Source organism: Scomber scombrus, chromosome 7 (assembly GCF_963691925.1).
Source record: "Scomber scombrus chromosome 7, fScoSco1.1, whole genome shotgun sequence".
Lineage (NCBI taxonomy): Eukaryota > Metazoa > Chordata > Actinopteri > Scombriformes > Scombridae > Scomber > Scomber scombrus.
The window spans coordinates 20,404,389-20,426,153 of NC_084976.1; the positions used below are offsets into that span (position 1 = coordinate 20,404,389).

The 21,765-nt window shown below is 42.5% G+C and overlaps 1 protein-coding gene across 1 annotated transcript; it reads left to right on the forward strand.

The window, feature by feature from the left end:
- The first annotated feature begins 1,629 nt into the window (after nucleotides 1-1,629).
- On the forward strand, nucleotides 1,630-20,619 carry atp1a3b (ATPase Na+/K+ transporting subunit alpha 3b). The gene is made up of 22 exons (XM_062421755.1): nucleotides 1,630-1,685; nucleotides 12,299-12,376; nucleotides 12,776-12,835; nucleotides 12,971-13,174; nucleotides 13,431-13,544; nucleotides 14,215-14,349; nucleotides 14,442-14,559; nucleotides 14,781-15,049; nucleotides 15,820-16,018; nucleotides 16,171-16,415; nucleotides 16,505-16,697; nucleotides 17,065-17,240; nucleotides 17,344-17,480; nucleotides 17,597-17,747; nucleotides 18,396-18,564; nucleotides 18,797-18,951; nucleotides 19,089-19,212; nucleotides 19,457-19,602; nucleotides 19,723-19,853; nucleotides 20,004-20,105; nucleotides 20,257-20,348; nucleotides 20,499-20,619. Exons 1-22 carry the CDS (start codon nucleotides 1,680-1,682, stop codon nucleotides 20,525-20,527), a joined length of 3,033 nt encoding a protein of 1,010 aa, XP_062277739.1. The 5' UTR covers nucleotides 1,630-1,679; the 3' UTR covers nucleotides 20,528-20,619.
- The last annotated feature ends 1,146 nt before the right edge of the window (nucleotides 20,620-21,765 follow it).

Genomic DNA, 21,765 nt, shown 5'->3' on the forward strand with positions numbered 1-21,765 from the left:
GACTAAAGGCCTGCAACAGCCACTCATTGCTGCATATGGACCTATTTCCTCTCGCTCTGGCATGTCCTCTGTCTGTTCCTCCTTCATGCTTTTGTCTCTGATTCTTTTTGGCACACTTACATAAAAATGCACAATCTGTCCATCTATCCGTTTTATTTCCTGTTCTCATATTTTGTTCTTTCTATCCAAGCTGCCCTTGCCCTTGGCATAGGCTACCTCCCTCTGTCTCATTTCTGACATTTCTGTCCATCTCTTTTCCTGCATTAAGAATGCAGTTTGATTGGTTAGACAAGTTCAGTGTCCTCTTAAAACTGTCCTCGTAAAAGGTCTAGCAGACCTGCAGCTGCATAGACCCGTGAATTTTCTGTCTTGTCTTGCACAAGCCAGATTCTTTACTTTACTACAGGTGCGCCCATGTCAGTATTTTACCTTTGTCACTGAGTGCAAGTCTCTCCACCTCAGCTAAAAGTGCTGACTTTGCTTTGTCAAAACTGCACACCTGCTGATGCATAGGCAGTCAGGTTGCAGGCTGATTTCTGCCGCTCACCATGCCTCTAATGTGCAGTGAGACATTGATGATTGAGTTGAAGCAATCATATGTGATTCTCACTACACCCTGTTTTTTTCTCTTTTTGTCTGCATTCCCCACTCTCTCTCACACACACACACACACACACACACACACACACACACACACACACACACACACACACACACACACACACACACACACACACACACACACTATGACTGTAATGCTGTCTCATCTGTCTGCTGCTCCCAGGCCTGTTACTGAAGTGACATATGGATGTGCACAACATGCTCATGACAGGACCACCACGACCCACGATGAGACATCTAAGGGTGCTTATAACATGCAATAATGCACACAAATCCACTATCCTATGTTACATAAATACATTACATGAAGAACAAACACAATCACGACAACTAGAATCTAACCTTGTGCGTCCATTTATAAAAAAAATTCAGCATAGACACTCGCGATGCTGCTGGCTGCAAGCCTCGGAATTCTGCAGTAAAGCGGGAGGGGCAGAATTGGCCTTCTATTGGCCCGCTTCAACGCTGAGATGAACCCAATTGGTTAGTGATCCCATCACCGATGAGACGCTCCGAATTATGATTGGCCAATTCGTGGACGGTGGGCGGGACCAATTGTCCCCCGCTTATTTCATTTGCTTAAGGCGGCGCTTATTCTACTGGCGGAGTGGTGGGGCTAGAGAAACGGAGTACTGCGGTAGCTGACTGAGCTGCGGAGGGAGACCAAGTCCTGAAAAGGCAGCAGTGCGGCTCGTTAGTTTCGCCGGTCTTTCACCGCAAGTATCAGAGAGCAAAGGAAGGAAGCGCATCCCTGCGTGATGCTCCGCTTGAGACCGCAACATTTCATTTGAAAGGCGTCTCACGGGGAGGAAAGATTGAAGCCTTACCTTTTCAAGGTTTGAGAGACGGTTTATTTAAACCAGAAAACCTAGATTTCGTCAGATACAATCCCTGACGTCTTTTTCTTCCTCATTTTTTCCATTTAAGCAGCCCCGAAAAAAAACTGAGCCTGTCCTCTTTTATTTTTCAAGGCAAGACATTTTGATATAATTCAACCTGAGGGGCTGACACCTCTCAAGCCGTGCATCACCTGAGAGGAGAAGAGTGACTCCGCCAACATGGGGGTAAGACTGACGATTCCAACTTTTTAACTGCGTTGTAGCCCATTTGAAGTGGCCTGAGAAGCGAGGTGTAGCATCAAATCTCACTCCTGATGAGGAAGAGCCTCAAAACTGAACAGTGATGTCAGTATGACAGAGTGACATTGACTCTAATGCGGAACTGTGTTTTACCCTGGTCTCCTAGACTGCGACAAATTGATGTAGCCTGTAGCTCCTGTCTAATGCAGCTATAGAAAGCAGCGGCATTTCATCGCTCAATGTTATTTGACTGTAGCTTGATTTTTTTTCCCGCGTATAAGAGATTATTAGCTCATGTTTTTTTGCTCGGATTCAGTGAATTAAATTAAATAGGACTCGAGCTGAAATATTAATGAAAATTGATAGCCTACTAAAGTGTCAAAAGTAGACTAGGTGTGTGTATTTTAGAGGTTGCCAATATGTATTTTAGGTCTCTGATAGGCCTTACTGGCTATAACCTTGCCAACCATGGTAGGCCTAATCGGTTTATTCTTACAGAGAGAGGGACATAGAGAGAGGGGGATGGGGAAAGGGGGGGGGGGGGTGCACGATTTAGAAACATCTTTTCACCCATCATCATCATTATAAAAGACTGATTTTTATTACATTTTTTGTGCTAGAGTGCATAGTTATGCTGCATGTCTTTCCCAGTGATGAATGAACATTGCGTACTGTGACCTCCATCATGCCCTCGATGCCCCCTCCTGTCCTCTCCCGCTTTAAACCCCGCTGGCACTGTCCTCTCTTCGGTCTGCTGATATACAGGAGACTGAGCATCTGGCGGTAAACCGCAGAGATGCTGAGCTCCATTTGCGTCCTCATAGTGGACGCTACCAGCGGAGGAGTCTCATCCTCGGTACCCTCGATGACCCATGCGTCATAATGCGGTTACCGGGAATAAGCGCCTCACCAGCTTATTTCCCCTTTAATTTGTGACATAACAGGGACTTGATAATCACCAGCAGTGAACACATTTACACACACTACAGATTAAAGAAACGATGCATTCCGTGCTCTCATGAATACGAAGATGTGCCCATTATGTTAAATTTGACTATAGAAAGTCATTATTTGATGCGCACACAATTAACTAATACCATTGGAGGCATCAGATCTGTTTCCGGTTATCTAGATAACCTTATTAGCCATGCAGATGAATCAGTGGAAGCTGGTGGGGGGAAAAACAGCGCTGCCGCAAAATGCCAAGGTGCAGATGCGGCTGTTGGTGTGAGCCATTGCGCAATGTCTGCTCCATCACCATCCTGCGGAAGGAGTTGTAATGTTTAATCTCTGGCTGCAGTATGTCCGCTGAATTGATGCAGTGGCATGACGCTGCAGACAGAGGTCCATGCGGTGCTGAGAGATATCCGCTGCTGTAGAGGCAAAGCAAGCCGATGCCACCGCAGTGAAATCAGCCGACCAGGCCCCTGCAGCATCTGACATCTTTCTACCAGGATGAGACGTTCGATATGTAGGGGAAGAGAGCCCCCGGTCGGGGTGGCGCTATTCATTTAGATGTAAAAGCCAACCAACCCGGCCGCATTAGTGGGCACTGCGTCAAAAGGGATGGGGGTGCAAAAAGTGCTTACGCATGTACTGCAGCTGTGTGGAAGTTTGATTAAGCAGTGTGAGGGAGAGATGCTGAGTGGACGCGGTGTACCATGTCGGATGATGCCGCAGCTCTTAAGACGACATTATAAAAGATAAAATGAGGGTCCCTGGCGACCCGTGAAGGGTGTTTCCCTGTCTTTTACACGGTTAGCGCCGAGGTGACCCTGAATGGAAAAACGGATGGATAGATGATAGAAGGACGGAGAGATGGATGGATAGATGTATAGGTGCATCGGTTATCTTGATGTCACGTGACATCTACACTTTTACACTCTTTTCTTCCTTTTCTTTCTGTCTTTTTTCCACGAATTTCGCACTGGCGCACTGTGCAATGGCACAGCCAGCTGTCCTTTCCCAAGGCCGCAGGGGGCATAGCTTGCGACTTGCCTCCTGCGTCAAACTGTGGGCGGGGCCTCTGGTGTGGAAATTCCCTGTAAAGAGCTGCCATAGGCTGGCACCAGTAACCACGCAGAAAGGACTTGGTGAAGAGACAGAAGTGATGCTATAGAGCAAAGCTTGGGCATGTATCAGGAAGACTATAGAGAGACAACCAGTACATTTTGTCTGAGGCACAGAGAAATGTGGTAGAGTACTACTAAAGAAAGGTCTGAGAGGTGTTTTCACACCAACACATAACATCACCGTCTCCTCTGGCATATTGTTCTACTGTCTGCATTGATGGGTTATGTGTTGCTGTGGCTGATGCTGAGAGCATAGGAGGGAGGAGATGATGATGGAGGGCTGCACATATGGATCGACTGCTGGTTTTCACCTTCAGACACGTGACACAGATGGGGGAGGGTGCTACTTCTGAGAGAGCAAGAGAGACAGAGAGAGAGAGAGAGAGAGGAAGGGCAGATAAGTAGTGCCTGGTCTGCAGGTGTAGAAAGAGAGAGGGATTTGAAGTAAGGGAGGAGGCGTACAGAGGGGGAGGGCTGCCCGGCTGTATATCCTGTTACAGGATAATGACCCGAGGCTCACATTACCATGGCTCCTGTTTCCTCTTGCTGCGCATTGTGGGATTGGTTATCAGGGAGACAGATGAGAGATGGTATAGGGAGAGGAGGGATGGGGTTGGGATGATCCTTATAGGACTTGATTGAAGGGTGAGTGTGGTGGTTGGAGAGCTTGGTGAGGTGTGGTGTAGGTGGGCTGATGCCCCAGGAGAGATGGCGAATTAAGGAGAGATGAAGGTGTAGTAGTAGCACCGAGGCTTTGTCAGAAGGTCATAATGGCTGGTGACGAGGGGTGTGGTTGAGCCGCTTTGAGTGTGCAGTATGGCAGAGGAGAAGCTCCTATTAGAGTCAAGTCTTCTCTAAGACTTTGATTAGCCTAACTAATTACCTCATGTCATGATATGAAGGTTTCTAGAACAGCATGTTCTTTTATGTCGCACTAGTGACGTGTGTACGTAGAGAAAAAGTTAGAAGGTGTTAGTGGAAGGTGGTTTAGGAGTTGGATGTGTCTGGCCCCTGCAGAGGCCCAGCCCTCAGTTTGGTGCAGAGTGTTGCACATCCCTCCCCACTGCACCTGCTGTCTGATGCTGATAGGCTGCACTGTACCACAACTGATCTGTCCCACACATCACAGGAGCCAATAGAAAATCAAAACCACACAGGATATGATACATCGCATGGTCTTGCTGACCACATAGCCAGTTGGGATTTTTCAAACCTTTGGCCTAGGGGTCAATAAAGGTCAATCTTACGACACTTTGAAACACTCTCCTTTTGTCCCCTTCAAGCCTCTCAAGGGTCTCGGATCAATAGATATCCACTGTAATGAGGACAGTGTCCTCAGTGAGAGTGCTGCTGAAGGGCAGTCTGGATTTCTCTAGTGCCTCAGCAAAAAACCTGCAGTTAGCCTCCATGCTAACAGGACAAAGCTGCAGCAGTGAACTGAGCAGCAGCTTGGTAATGCTAATAAAATGTAAAGGTCACTGCTGTCTCCTTCATGCATTGCTTTATAACAAGGTTACTGTAGGTACAGTGATTGATAAGGCTAAGTTTTTCAACATTGTTAACGTGTTGATGGTCTCCCATAATGAGAGGAATTCAGAGGGGTTAGGTTGCCTGACTACAATGACATGACTAATTCAGGGTGTTGTCCTGGAGATGTGTGTATGTTTGTGAAGTGTGTGTGAGTGTAAATGTGAGTGTGTGTGTCCCCATGTGAATTAGCACAAAATGTAACACTGGGCAACTACAATGGACAAAGGCTTGTCAAAATTAAAGAACAGATTATTTTACAGCAAATTGCTGTATTGCAATTGTATTTGTTACTATGTAAGGCAGTGTATTCAGTGAAAAACTTAATTATTAACACAGTAATTATATTCCCGAATAGTGAATATTGATTACATTTTTCCATTCATTTGGATACACAGATCCTGGTTTGGAATCAGAAAATTACTCATGTGTTTGAAAATCTGAAATATTAAAGGATATTTGGTTTAGTTGTGCAGGCAGCAGCTGTGTATATGGATGTGCGTGCAGGCACATCTGCACATATGCCTGCTGTGGAGTCCTAAGTTGCCTCTCTCACACGATGGCGAGATGCCATGTTCACTACAGGCGCCAGCAAACCAAGATTTACAATGCTAATTTAGAACAGACCACATTCACACACACACACACACACACACACACACACACACACACACACACACACACACACACACACACACACACACACACACACACACACACACACACACACACACACCAAGTAACACAAACTACAGAAGTCCTTAACAGCTCGTAATGGTGGACAGTACAGTCTATGGATGCATAGCACATCAGATGTCCGTGGGATTAACAGATGAAGATGATGAAGGGATGGACAGATGGAGGGGGGGAGTTACAATTTAGATGGAGATTTTCAGTTTAGATTTTGCTTGGTTGTGTTTATTTTTAGTTATTGGAGAAAGCACAATACAGATGAGTTGAAGGCCAGCTAGCTTCAGAGTGAGTCTCTTTGTGTGGTTCATGTGGTTTAGAGATTAAGATTTTCTCTTAGTGCTTTCAAACGTCTACATTCATTTTACTGTACATTTATCTATTTATTTCTACTATTCAATTGAATCAATTCATTATTTGTACTTGTTCAGTCTTTAATTTTAACTGTCCCAAAACAATAAGGGAATATCTATGGGGACTGTTGTAGACATTGTCTGTGTTTTTCAGAGAGTTTCATGGCAGCTTTCGTCTTCGTGTCTGACATCTGGATTTTCCTCCACATATTTGAATAGTTTCTTCAAATCCTAATCATCTGTTTAAAAATGTGTGTCTATTCATCTTAGAGGTACTGTTACAAACCATTCAACAAGGTACTAGGCCCTAATGTTAAATGTAGATGGCGCATTTATACATTTGATGTGATTGCGAGAATGGCATAGAAAAGTGGGATAAAGACAAAGAGAGGGAGAGAGAGAGAGAGAGAGTGAGAGAGAGAGAGAGAGAGAGAGAGAGAGAGAGAGAGAAGCACTGTGGGCTAATCCAGTGTAGTAATCAGACTAGCTAATCCCAACAGCCATGTCCCTCTGTCCCCAGCCTGAGCCCCCTACTGTGGCCCAGAGCCCTGCCATCCCACTGCAAGAAACAGCAGATGGCCCAACAACCTTTCAAGGTCACACACATGCATACATCCATGCATGCAAGGACACGCATACACATACCACATAAATAGCAGCATGTCACCTGATTGAGAAATTCAATAATACATATCCAGTGCTCAAATGTATCTATCAAAATTAGGTTTTTAAAAAAAATGGTAGTAGTTTTTTTTTTTTAGTTATTTATGCCTTTATTTAATAATTGAATGAGAAAATAAAGGTGAAGGTTAGTGGAGATGCTGTTTTAATAAACTGATCGTCATGGATGCTTTAATAAGCAAAGCAAAAAACGTTTATAACAGTGTCTAACAAACAGACACATGGACATACAACCAGTTTTTTAAATTTGATATTACAAATTAAATGATCATGTTGAGACAACACATGGCATGAATTCATGTTCATGTCTTTTTTTTTTTGAGTTCCTTCTTAAAATGGGTATTAACATTAATACTCACAGTGGAAAAACATATAACAAGACCATGATTTAGACCTGATTACAAGAGGAACTGAGACGCATGTGTAGCTATTACAAATACTGGGTGGGTGCAGAAGATGAAGCACAATATGTGAATCACGCTAGTATTTCTTTCAACTACAAACCACTTCCTTATGTGAGTTCCACATAAAGAGAAACAGAATAGCCTAACAACAACAATCCCTGCAGCTGTGAATGTGTGCATGCACGTCAGTTCTTCCTGTTGCAGTCATCCCTATGCGTGTGTGGAAAGGGGAAGAAATAAAAAGAACCATATCCTAGTCCCAGTCAAACCCACCATTATTGGGCATGTCTTAACCCGTTGTCCTCGATATGCTTGACATTTTACTTCTCCCCTAAGGTGCCAATCCTAATCTGAACATGTTACCCACTGGGTACATGATGACATTGTAGAGCATACCACTTAGTTTACTCACAGATAACTGCCAAAAGAGACTGCAACATTGTTGTGTAAAAAAAAAAAACCTCATTAAACTTAGAAAATACACGGCTAACTGCCACTCCACATTACTCAAAGATTTTTGACAAGCCCTTTCCTTCTTAGGACTACAAGCTCCAAGTTGTTTCTCATTTTTGGCACATCACATTATTTCACAGTCTGTCTCGCCCTCATTCATTCTACATCTCTGTCGCTCTCTCTCTGCCGCAATGCGTGTATACGCTGCAAATACGGACTGTAGCCAACACAATGACTCACCTCTGCTCTCACAGGCACACAGGCACAAACACATTATAATTCTTTGAATCAATCGCCTGTCTGTGTTATATAGCAGTGAATACAGTGTCCAGTTACAGATGCATCAATTATTACTTGTCCTGGATCACATCAGGGAATCCTAGGAGTACTAGGCCACTGCTGGGCTTCGTCACCATGCCAATGGCCGTGCCGGTCGCCATGGTTACCGGCCCTCTAAACATACTCGTCATAGTTGTTCGCATGAGGATAAAATGCTAGATTTAGTTTGGTTAATCAGAGCAGGCCTGCAGAATAATTTATGATCAAATCAAACACACAACCAGATACATGCAGCATTGGTTTTATTGAATGACTGATATTTTAAGCACATTTTAATAAGCCGATATGTAACTGCATGTAAGTGATTACACTATGTAATCCATAGAGGAGCATCCGATGTTCCCAGTTCCTGATGATGTCAGAGCCTGTCCATCAGCCTGTCTGTCTGTGTGACTGTGGGAGAAAGAGCGTGTGTAATTCCAGCCACAAGTCTCTGTTTCCTTCCTCAGAACAGAGGGGCTCATTACATTACCCAGAGCTGTGTGAGACAGCTGGACACCCACACAGAAACACATGGGCAGGCACACTTTGATGTTCCTGCATATTAAAAGATACTTCTATTTAATATGAAATATAGAAACAATCCCTCTCTGCTGAACAATTAAACAAGATGGAGACAACAGAGAGAGATTTGTAGACTTGGAAACAGACCAAAAGATTAGTAACAACTAACTACAATAATAACAGAGTTAAAGGCAGACAGACATAATTTGAAGTCTGTCTCCAGTTTCATGTTTTTAAAAGGAGACATGAAGACAGATTTGATCAGGTAACTGGGTGTGTATTCTTGGGGGGAAAGGAGAGGCTTGGTAGGTTGTCCCTTCTGTCATTAATGATTGAGTGTCAAGCACTTAGACACACACATACACACACACACACACACACACACACACACACACACACACATACACACACACACATAGAGGTATGGTATGCACTTAACATACTCAACATACTGTAAACATAGACAAAAGATAAATTAGTAATCTCTCTTTTTGCTGTGAGTCATGTTGATAACTATTCATTCATATCACACACGCATACACACACCATAAGGGAGGTTGTGCAATCTATTAGAGTGGGGTCACTGTGGGTCAAACACTGATACATAGCCAGCAGACAAAGAGTGCTGGTCAATATCTAATTAGAGGCATGAGGGAAGGGTGACAACAGCTTCTCTCCCTCTCTCTGTCCCTTTCTCCGGCTGCCTCTCTCACTCTTTATCTGTCCCTGCTTCTCACCTCCCACTAATGTCTCCGTTTTCCGTTTGCCCAATCCTGTCTGTCATCACAACCCCTTCACATCCACACCCCCGTGTCTTTACTTTTCACCACATTCCGCTTTGTTTGGCACTCCTCTCTGCCTCCCCACCAACCATTTCTATTGTCTGAGCATATGTGTGTGTGTGTGTGTGTGTGTGTGTGTGTGTGTGTGTGTGTGTGTGTGTGTGTGTGTGTGTGTGTGTGTGTGTGTGTGTTTTACCAATTTAAGCGTGCATATGCTAAGAAAGAGCAGGTGCGCTATTGAGCTGACAATGCTCCCTAAATATGTATTTACATTCATTCACTGGCCATGGAAAAACTAGTCGCAATCACAATAATATCTGCATCTGTAGCTCACCTACCAATCATTCATCTTATAGATTACAGTGACTATTTTATGTCCGATTAGAAGATAAATCTGTAATTTTCCATATTCTTTAACACCTCTGAACTCTAAATAGAGATGTGTAGCCATCATTTATTCACTTAATCTCAAATGACAAACACGTGTAGATAATGAATACATGCATGTGCCCACGCACTGTTTCTCACTATACTCATACACACATGCACACACAGGCAGGGTCTGTCTCAGAGGAGAACAGCAGCAGTACTTTTCCACTGCATCAGATACAGCTCTATGCAGCCTCTGCCTCACCAGGCCTGCCTGGTCTTGCAGCAAGCAAGAGATTTGCTCACCTGCTCTTTTGTTGCAGAATTGTGTGCGTGTGAGTTTGTGTGTGTGTGCGTTTATGGTTGCAGTTATGTGCGTGTCTGTGGAGTCAGTTCAACCGCTCCCTCCCACTGACATGCCACTCTCCCCCTGGCATGCTTGAACGAATGGTTTCATTGTTTGCTTTTAATCTAGAAGTGGTCGTTGAGCAGCCCTATTCCTAAATTAAATGAGTGGCTGTTTTACCCACATGTAGATTCATGAAGACATTTTTATGATCACAAACCAGAATGACAGGTCTTTTTGACCATGTACAAATTCAATATGTACAGGCATGATTTAACAAGCATTTCACTCAACAGCAGTACAGCTCATGTGGGAAATGAAGTGGCATGTTGATCTTTGTCAGTCACATTTTTTGCCACTGCAGGTGTGTGTGTTTTGGTGGGGTTAGGGTGTGAGAGTTTGTCAGTCAACATGTGTGGAGGACTCACTATAGTGCCTTTATAAATATATTAGTTAGGATTGTGAAATTTTAACTAAGTGCTCTACTGTTTAAAAGTCAACATACGTTAAACATCAGATCTGAATTCCCAAACTGATAGCTCCTTTGTAGTTCAGTAGTTGCATTATAATATCAGATGCAAACAAAGCAGTCAAACAGCAGTTACAGCATCTGCACTCCTTTAAATGTCAGTACCTGGTTTCACCATTAGAGGGTGCTGAACCTATTTGTGAATTTCAGCACACTGGTTTTTTTTGTACTTTTTTTTTTTTTTTTTTAGAAGAAAGATGCAGTCAGCACATATTATCTAATTTAAGATAGGTAACCTTTAACCTCATCTTGTGGTCTTCTGATACACATATATTATATTGACAGGTATATTGAAATTCCTGTCATATCCAGGGTAATTATGTGGCTTCCGTATCAGCTGGACTCTGCCACAGTTACTCTGTCATGCTTGCAAACCCCCGTTTCAAGTTATCAATGTATATCTGACTACATTGATCAAGTTTCATTGATGACTAGGTTGTGTCAATGAAGGGCCGGTCACCGAGACCCACTCACACCTCCTGGGAGGGATTCTTGCCTCTTCATGTCACCTTCTGACCTTTGATGAGGGACTTTTGTATTGATGTCTCTCAGACTGCTCTCCGACAACAGGCTAGAGTTACCGTTCTAGATCTAGATTGACTAGAATGTGTAATGCTAGAGAAAATCAGGGTTATTAATAGACCACTCATGTCTAGTTTTACAATAAAAACCCATTTCTGAAGGGACAATTTTCGTCAGGGTGGTATCTGGAACAGCAGACACTGCAGTAAATCAAGCAGAAGAGGACATGTGGCGTGTGTGTGTATGTTCGATTGAATTTCTTTTAGCAATCTTGACTTCAAAGCTGAAGGAAGCCTTTGATGAGTCTATAAATTCAGTTTGTCTCCTCTCACACCTTTTATGTTGACAGCTATATAAATGAAAAAGACCAGGAAGTGATTCTTAAAAAACCTACAGGTTAAACATCTGTACTTGATTATGTTCTGATGTGTCCATTAGGCTGTTGTGGACATCAGAGCAACAGTTATTTGATCAATGGAGATCAAATGAATATGGCAGAGCAGACTGCAGGGGCACACTTTAATGTGTGGTGATAGTGCATTCATAATGTGTAATGTGATGTTTTTATTCAGAAGAACAGAGGAACCAGGGTAATGCATTTTCCTTTCATGTCTGTATTGATTCTTATGATAATAGGGTTTTTGTTTTAACGCTTTGATTTGATTTGATTTGATTTGATGTGATTTGTTTCTGAGTAATACTTTTCAAGGCCACTTCACCAGGACACAACATCATTTACTGTATAGAGAAAGAGAGAAAAGCCCACTGGCTTTATTTCTTTTGCAATCTTTAACTTATATCTACGATAAAAAAGCCAGGCAAACAGTTCTCTGAACAAGTAGGCCATGTAATACATTTTCAGAGACAAACTACAGTTTATGGTTAACCTGGTGTACATGTACAAGCCCAGAGTGCACAAACGCGCACAGGCTACTATTAACCAAATCTAGTTCAAAGGCATGTATAAAACATATGTGTATGTCTGTAGTATGGGCGGTCAGACAGTTACCGCGTTGCCACCACACAGGACAAAGATGACCGATCCCCCAAGAAGAAGAAGGGGGGAACCAAGGACATGGATGACCTGAAGAAGGAAGTGCCCATTGTAAGTCAATCTTTCTCTTATTTCTGAATCATTTATTTCTGAATTGACAACAACTCTGTTGGAGAGAAGGGAAATCTTTCTCATACAGGCCAACAAAAAATGTATTTTTGCTGGTAAGAGACATGTTATCAGGAGGTCATCACTTTGATTCCACATCCCAGCTCAAGAAACAGACATACGTGGCTGTCCTGATACTCTTATCTCTCAGGTGAACTGCATGCATGGAGTAAATTTATAATGTTATTAAAATGCTGCAAAGTTCAGACTTCATGTTGTCACAGTTCTTGTTTTAAACTGGAGTAATTTCTACCATTTTTTCTGGCATGCAAAAAATGGCAACTACTCAAAATATTGAATTATGCAGTGTACTGATTTTCTCTGTTTCTTGTTTCTTTTCAGACGGAGCACAAGATGTCCGTGGAGGAAGTATGCAGGAAATTCCAGACTGATATTGTCCAGGTGGGTTGATGATATTAATTTCTCTCAGCGTGAACATGGTTTGAGACTGTTTTTACAGACATAAGAGAATTTCAATGCAGACTTGCCTTTCTCTGCTAAATATACCTGTCTACCGACTCTCTCTCTTCCCTCTAGGGATTGACTACTGCCAAGGCTGCAGAGTTTCTGATCAGGGATGGTCCCAACGCTCTCACCCCTCCTCCCACCACCCCAGAGTGGGTCAAGTTCTGTCGTCAGCTGTTTGGTGGATTCTCCGTCCTGCTATGGACTGGCGCCATCCTCTGCTTCCTGGCCTACGCCATCCAGGCAGCCACTGAGGAAGAACCCGCAGGAGACAATGTGAGCAACACACATAATCACATCTGGACCATCTGCACCTCATTAACACTTTTATCACACAGCTGACTCATAAAGTACAGAGATAAATAACACCCGGCAACATACCCAGTACCTCCTCATAACCCACCCATACATATGTTTGATTTGTTTGTCTCTCCCCCTCTCTCTCTCTCTCTCTCTCTCTCTCTCTCTCTCTCTCTCTCTCTCTCTCTCTCTCTCTCTCTCTCTCTCTCTCACTCTCTCTCTCCCTTTCCAGTTGTACCTAGGTATCGTGCTCACAGCTGTCGTCGTTATTACCGGTTGCTTCTCATACTTCCAAGAGGCCAAGAGCTCCAAAATCATGGAGTCCTTCAAGAACATGGTGCCTCAGGTAATGCTTGTTATGTGTTACGCTTTTTCGGTAGAAGACACCAACTGGATAGTCTTGAAATTGAATATATTTAGGATTTTAAAAACAGTTGGCAGACACCAGACATTATAGGTTGTAAAAACCCTGTACTTCTGCCTCTATTCATGTAAGTGTTCACACTGTGGTGACTTTAATGCCCACCTGAGTGTCAGTCACTTCCTTACTACTGTCCTATGAGACAGTCTTTGCCTTTTCAATAACAATTAAATATTTAGATTAGACAAAGACAGTCCAATAGTAAAATACTGTCCTACAAGAAGCCCTAGTTTTGGCAATGAATCCATCCTCTTGGCATATTTCGATATATATCTAAATTGGATTATCTCCCACATTATCTGCCACAGCTTGTCAGCTGCCAAACCTTTACTTATTTACTTGATGCTGGAGGGTAAATACTGAATATTGTAAAAGGAAGTGAAACAGCTGGTGATTGCCATTCAGTCTGCGTGTGTAGTTGTATCTGTGTGTTTGGATTTACCATGCACTAGGTATGACAAATTCTTTGCTAATGGTATATGTAGTCAGTCATATTTGCAGGCAGAGGATGTTAAAGTTATTTCCTACCTCTTATAATTAAATAGTTTCCAATTTGTGTAAGCATTTCCTAAATATCCCTGATGTGCCCCTGCAGCAAGCTTTGGTGATCCGTGAGGGTGAGAAGGTACAGATCAACGCTGAAGAAGTGGTGGCCGGAGATCTGGTTGAAGTGAAAGGAGGAGACAGGATCCCTGCCGATATCCGTGTGGTTTCAGCTCATGGCTGCAAGGTACACACACACACACGCGCACACATACACACATTCATGCTTCTTTTTTTTAAACACATCTACATGCTTTACTTTTCCTTCTTTTCCAATAGGTGGATAACTCCTCCCTAACAGGCGAGTCAGAACCTCAGAGCAGGTCACCTGACTGTACCCATGACAACCCCTTGGAGACCCGAAATGTTGCTTTCTTCTCCACCAACTGTGTGGAAGGTATGATCACCATGGCAATAGCATTACATGCTATTATTAGCTTGTGTGCCTGTAGTTTGATTTAAAGCCACAAAACAAATAGAGTAATAGTGTGTGTACTTAACATATAATGTAAAAGGCATGGGTGATTGTAACTATGTAGTTATAGGTGTAATCACACAGGTAATTATGGTGCAAATTATATTTTACAACATTATATTTCTGTTCATCCCCCAAACCAGGCACAGCACGCGGCATTGTAATCTGCACCGGAGACCGCACAGTCATGGGTCGCATTGCTACTCTGACCTCTGGCCTGGAGACCGGCAAAACCCCCATCGCTAAAGAGATTGAGCACTTCATCCACATCATCACAGGTGTGGCTGTCTTCCTGGGTGTCACATTTTTCATCTTGGCCATCATCCTGGGTTACTCCTGGCTGGAAGCTGTCATCTTCCTTATCGGCATCATTGTGGCTAATGTGCCTGAGGGTCTGCTGGCCACTGTCACTGTAAGTACTATTGCTTGTTGTGTTTGGTCTTACTTTGGTATTTGTTTCAAGTTGTTTTTTCAGGTTAGCTGCTTCTAATGTAACTGTACTACAAGGTTTGTCACTGTTTGTGAAATGCGATAATTAAGTTTTATTCACAAAAGGTTCCCAAACAAGAAAAAGGCTGCACAACTTCAAGCCTTTCATAAATCAGAGGACAAACACATTAACACAGTTTAACCAGTTTAGGAGTGACAGTAGGACACCTGATCAAATTAGAAATTATGAATCAAGCTAACACAATCAGAGCAGCTCTGCACTGTGATAAAAATAAAGAGGGAATGCTTTGACGTGAAGTCAAAGTGGTCCATGATGGGAAGTGGTAATGGGATGTGACAGTCACAGAGATATTAGAAGAGAATATTATAGTCTACAGGTGGTGTTTCACTGTCAGCTGCAACAAGATGATACTGAACACCTAAAGAGGGACACAGAGGCTGCTGTCACAGTGGGAGGAGTTTCCACCATTATTATTATTTTTTGTTAATTTTGACATCATATTTAAACTCAAAATTAATTCAGATTTGGACATAATAATTTTAAGGCAAGTTTTTTTCCCCAGTGAAGAAAGGCATTGATTAATTTCACATATTGACAGGCCTGGTCTACTCATGACTTTGATTTCTACCTAAGAAAAAGTTCTAGAGGAAATCAATAAATGCCACAAATCTTCTTAAATCACTCACATCCACATGTTAAGAACAAATCTGTTCATGGTTTAACACCTACAGGTATGTCTGACCCTGACTGCCAAACGTATGGCTAAGAAAAACTGCCTGGTGAAGAACTTGGAGGCTGTGGAAACCCTGGGTTCCACCTCCACCATCTGCTCCGACAAGACAGGCACCCTGACCCAGAACAGGATGACTGTGGCCCACATGTGGTTCGACAACCAGATCCACGAGGCTGACACCACCGAGGATCAGTCTGGTTAGTCAGACACATCTGCTGTCTAAAAATGTCCCACACTGTTAAAAGGGATAAATGATTACTAGAAACACAAATTGTTTGCTGAAAACGGTTATGACCAAATTCTAAAATGTAAGGTTAATAATGTCGACTCTGTTCTCTTCCTTCTCCAGGTGCATCATTTGACAAGAGCTCAGTGACATGGATTTCTCTGTCTCGTATCGCTGCTCTGTGTAACCGTGCTCAGTTCAAGGGAGGACAAGATGGATTGCCCATCCTGAAGCGTGACGTGGCTGGTGATGCCTCAGAGTCCGCCCTGCTGAAGTGTATTGAGTTGTCCTGTGGCTCTGTCAGGGCGATGAGGGATAAGAACAAGAAGGTGGCTGAGATCCCCTTCAACTCCACCAACAAATACCAAGTAAGTAAACATTGAATATAGCTGAGATGAAATGCCAAATACACTTACAGGGTATAATCTTAACTTTCATTTCTGTTCTCCTCCTCTAGCTTTCAGTGCATGAGACAGAGGACCCCAATGACAACCGCTACCTGCTGGTGATGAAGGGAGCCCCTGAGAGGATCCTAGACCGTTGCACCACCATCATGCTGCAGGGCAAAGAGCAGCCTATGGATGAAGAGCTGAAGGAATCTTTCCAGAATGCCTATATGGAGCTGGGAGGACTGGGAGAGAGAGTTTTGGGTAAGGACAGATAGAAATTGAGTGATGTAAAGATTGATGTTCAAGGACATAGAGGGAGATAGCATGACAGAATGTGTATGACCAAGACCTAAAGTTTAAGAGGGGAAAAAAAGTATTTTGTTTACTTACAATTTACTACAATTGAATTAAATTAAATTAGATACTATTATGAAATTATAAATCTAAACTAAATACTAATTAAATACTACAACTACAATTTACATGTTTTTTACTTAGGATCTGTTGAATTATTGAAGCAAGGAACAATTCAAATGCTAAATCTCTTGACTGAATACTGAAAGTAATGTCTAAGGTGAAGTAGGGACAGAATATCACACACTAAATCACACATTTCTTTTCCCTACAGGTTTCTGCCATGTGATGCTGCCAGAGGACCAGTACCCAAAAGGCTTTGCCTTTGACACTGATGATGTCAACTTCCAGACAGACAACCTTTGCTTCGTTGGCCTCATGTCCATGATTGACCCTCCCCGTGCTGCTGTGCCTGATGCTGTTGGCAAATGCCGATCTGCTGGTATCAAGGTGAGCTTGACATCTTGATATTGTTTGATCTCACAGGCTCTGGTCTATAAAGGCCTTGTGATCACATATTAAAATGCCATCTTTATTTATCTTGCTGCAATAGGTCATTATGGTTACTGGAGATCACCCAATCACAGCCAAGGCCATTGCCAAGGGTGTGGGCATCATCTCTGAGGGCAATGAGACAGTGGAGGACATTGCAGCTCGTCTCAATATCCCTGTTAGCCAGGTCAATCCCAGGTAAGAAATGCAAACAACTACTCACAGATATACAAAAAATAAAAAAATAACCACAATAATAAGCAAAAATAATAATAATAAGTAACCCACATCAACGTTTTAATGTCTTTTCTCAGGGATGCCAAGGCCTGTGTGATCCATGGTACAGACCTGAAGGATCTGTCTCAGGATCAGATGGACGACATCTTGAGGAATCACACGGAAATTGTCTTTGCCAGGACCTCCCCACAGCAGAAGCTGATCATTGTAGAGGGTTGCCAGCGACAGGTTCGAACATTTTTAGATTACAAAAAAAAAAAGATGTTCGTAAATGTTTTGTAAGAACAGGAATCAGATCTCTAATCCATGCAGTTTTATCCCTGCAACATCTACATGAACCAGATCTACTTTTGAATGTGCTAGTGTAGTGATTAGACGTTAGATATCATTACATTTTTACAACACTAGATGGCGCCAGTTATCTGTTGAATGAGAGTCTCCTACATATAGCATGTTTCCTTCACTGTACGATGGTTAGATTGTATATTAAATACTGATACTACTACTACTACTACTACTAATAATAATAATAATAATAATAATAATAATAAACTTTATTTATATAACACCTGCCATACAGGAAATGCAGCTCAAAGTGCTTTGCAGCAAAAGGCTTTAGCTAAATTCAATTCAGATTTGAATTACTTGTTGATTGCCATTTAAATGTGAGAGTTGAATTAAAAAAATTTAAAGAAAATGTATTAGCCTGTTAGTAGTTCATCTAATTAATTATACGTTGCTAAAACATAATTCTTCAGACCAATATGGTATATTCATGACATATTGACTTATTAAAAAATCTTAGTGGTGATATAAATGACTTGTATTTATGCTATGCCACTCATATAAGCTCCTCATCTCCCTCTTCTCTCCCAGGGCGCCATTGTGGCTGTGACAGGTGATGGTGTGAATGACTCTCCTGCACTGAAGAAGGCTGACATTGGTGTTGCCATGGGAATCTCTGGCTCCGACGTGTCCAAACAGGCCGCTGACATGATCTTGCTGGATGACAACTTTGCCTCTATTGTCACTGGAGTGGAAGAAGGTGAGAAGAAGTGACAAAGAGATTATATTGAGAAAATCTGAAATGATATATAGATGAAAAATAAAGATTAACTAAACAAATATTCTAACACAATAGCAGAGTTTAAGAAAATAAAAAGCTAACATTCTAGATAATTCAGAAAATTCAAAGGTCCAACTCATAAATGTTTTGCCACCAGGGCCTTCACACATAATTAGTGCATTGTGTGACCTGTCTGCTTTTCTCCCTTCAGGCCGCTTGATCTTTGATAACCTGAAGAAGTCCATTGCCTACACCCTGACCAGCAACATCCCAGAGATCACCCCCTTCCTGTTGTTTATCATGATCAACATTCCTTTGCCACTGGGAACCATCACCATCCTGTGTATTGACTTGGGAACTGACATGGTGAGAGATCATCGAACACACTGTCATGTCACAAAAAATATGCTCACACACAGCCATCCTTGAATCAAGCTGCTGTCGATATGATGAGTCACACAGTATTTAAATGTTAAAAGCTCACATTTCTTTTCTTCTCGTAGGTTCCAGCTATCTCACTGGCCTATGAAGCAGCTGAGAGCGACATCATGAAGCGTCAGCCCAGGAACCCATTCAGGGACAAGCTGGTCAATGAGAGGCTTATCAGCATTGCCTACGGACAAATTGGTAGGTGAACTGCAGACTGCAATTGCTGACCCAGGCTGTAAACTGCTTTTGATCTGGACTGAAGTTTGATCTCGGTTGCTTCAAAGTATTTTTATGTTAAAATCAGCTTTACCTCATTTTATTGTTCACGAACAACAATAGTATCTTTGGCTATGTCTGCAATGATTTGGGGAAATTAGATTTAGGAAGTTAGACAACTTAAAAATCAGTAACTGAGTTTCTCTGTGTGTTTGTTTTTCCTCAGGTATGATCCAGGCTCTGGGAGGCTTCTTTGCCTACTTTGTGATCTTGGCTGAAAATGGTTTCCTGCCCTCTCGACTTGTAGGCATCAGGCTTAACTGGGATGACCGCTCAGTCAACGACCTGGAAGACAGCTATGGACAGCAATGGGTAAATGTGTAGTTTGTCTGAGTGTGCAAGTGAACTTGCACAGTAGATGTTTTCCACATTTTGCAAGTTTTGCACAATATTACTTTGTCTCACTCCCTGTCTGTCCTCTCCTGCCCTCAGACATATGAGCAGAGGAAGATTGTAGAGTTCACATGTCACACAGCCTTCTTCGTCAGTATTGTGGTGGTGCAATGGGCTGATGTCATTGTTTGCAAGACCCGACGTAACTCTGTGTTCCAGCAGGGCATGAGGTGAGTGCAACAATTGTTCTGTAAAAGTAATGTACTTGTATATGCATCATATCTGGACATTAAATTTTTTTTATTTACTGTTTCATTATCAGGGTCATAATATGATCTAAATTCTCCTCTTCAATATTTGTTGTGTGTTTCTCAATCCAGGAACAAGATCTTGATCTTTGGCCTGTTTGAAGAGACAGCCCTGGCTGCCTTCTTGTCCTACTGCCCAGGCATGGATGTGGCACTCAGGATGTACCCCCTAAAGTGAGTACCATTACCCGGTGTTTCCTTTCACCTTAGTACATATGTAGTCACTCTTATATTAAGATGTATAGTCTATATATACAGTATGTCTGTTATCTGGTTATTTCATTATTTTTAATCCTTCTGTTCTCCTCTCTCATTTTGTCCACAGACCTTCCTGGTGGTTTTGTGCATTCCCCTATAGTTTTCTCATCTTCGTTTATGATGAAATTCGAAAACTTCTCATCCGCAGGAACCCTGGAGGTGAGTGTTTTTCTTCTTCGCTTCTTGTTTTGTTTTTTTTTTTAATCAAACTGTACTTAATTCAAATGTTCAAATCTCCATTAAGTATGATTGGAATACATAATTAACCTGAACTTCTTCTTCTTTGTCTTTCTTTTATCTGCACTGCAGGTTGGGTGGAAAGGGAGACATACTATTGATCGATGGAGCATCTTTGCTCAAACCCCCCACATCTTCCACTTATTTCTCCCCCCTGTCACTCCATCCCTGGCAAGACATACCTCCAGATGCCCCACCCCCTTAAAGACAAAAACCGCTTTGAAGCAATTTTCATCACAACTGCCCCAAAGATTAAAAACAGCAAAAGCACCTTTACAACTTTCTACATTGTCCCACCCCCCCTTCTTCCCATCTCCTATGATACTCTTTGCATGTGTTCTCTCACTGCTGTGTACATAAACCAATATATCTACCAAACGGCAGCTGCATATTGTGTATGTAGATTTGAATGAGCTAAGGATACAAAGGGAGTGTCTACGCTCGGCAAAAAAGGGCCATCCAGCTCCTTCCCCTCCCTGTTCTTCCCCTGCGCCCCTTCTCTCGTCTTTCTCTATACCGTCATTCCTCCCTCTTCTCCCTCCTCGCCAACCCTTTGCTTGTCCTCCAATCACACACAGATATAAAGATCACACAGAGAGATCCCACCGCCGACACCACTTCGACTGCCACCTGTCGCCTCCCGTCTCCTGTCTGTGGAGGACCAGCGGAGTGGTCATCTCCCTGTTCTCACTGCGTTCATGTTCCTTCTTTTCCGTTCTCAGCGGCCACAGTGTTGTTGTTTTTTAATATGTGGGGTAGGGGGGGTTTCGATGATTTTACTTGTCTTTTTTATTTCTATGATGGGAGGGGGGGTATGTGAGAGTTGCTTTTCCTCATTTAGGCCTAACAAAGCACACCCCATGGCATCCTTTCCCCCCTCTCCCTCCCTCTGTCTCTCACATCCCTCCCCTCCCCTCCCTCCTGCCCCGCTTGTCTCCGTTTGTGTGCACTGTGTGAACCATTGTTCTTGTTAATAACTATTACAGTAAACCCCACCCCACCCCCACCCCCAAGTTGATAAATACAACTCAATCTTTCTGTGTGCTCTAGGAAATCTATATAATTCTATACTGAATTTAAATGAAACAATAAAAAATGTTGAAAAACAACTCAAGAGAGACATTCATGAAGAACATCTACAATATTGGTGAGATAGGAAAAAGTGAGGATATCTGTCTCTCTTGTTTTTTTGTTTTTTTTGTTTTCAGTTATTTTTTGCTGGTTTTTCAGAGCAGAAAAAAGCAGAGCAGGGTTTTAGGTTGTGTTTTTACCAAGAGACATGAGACACCAACCAAGGCTTTCAGGTTCCTGTCACTGTAGGTGTGCTGGTATGATGTGG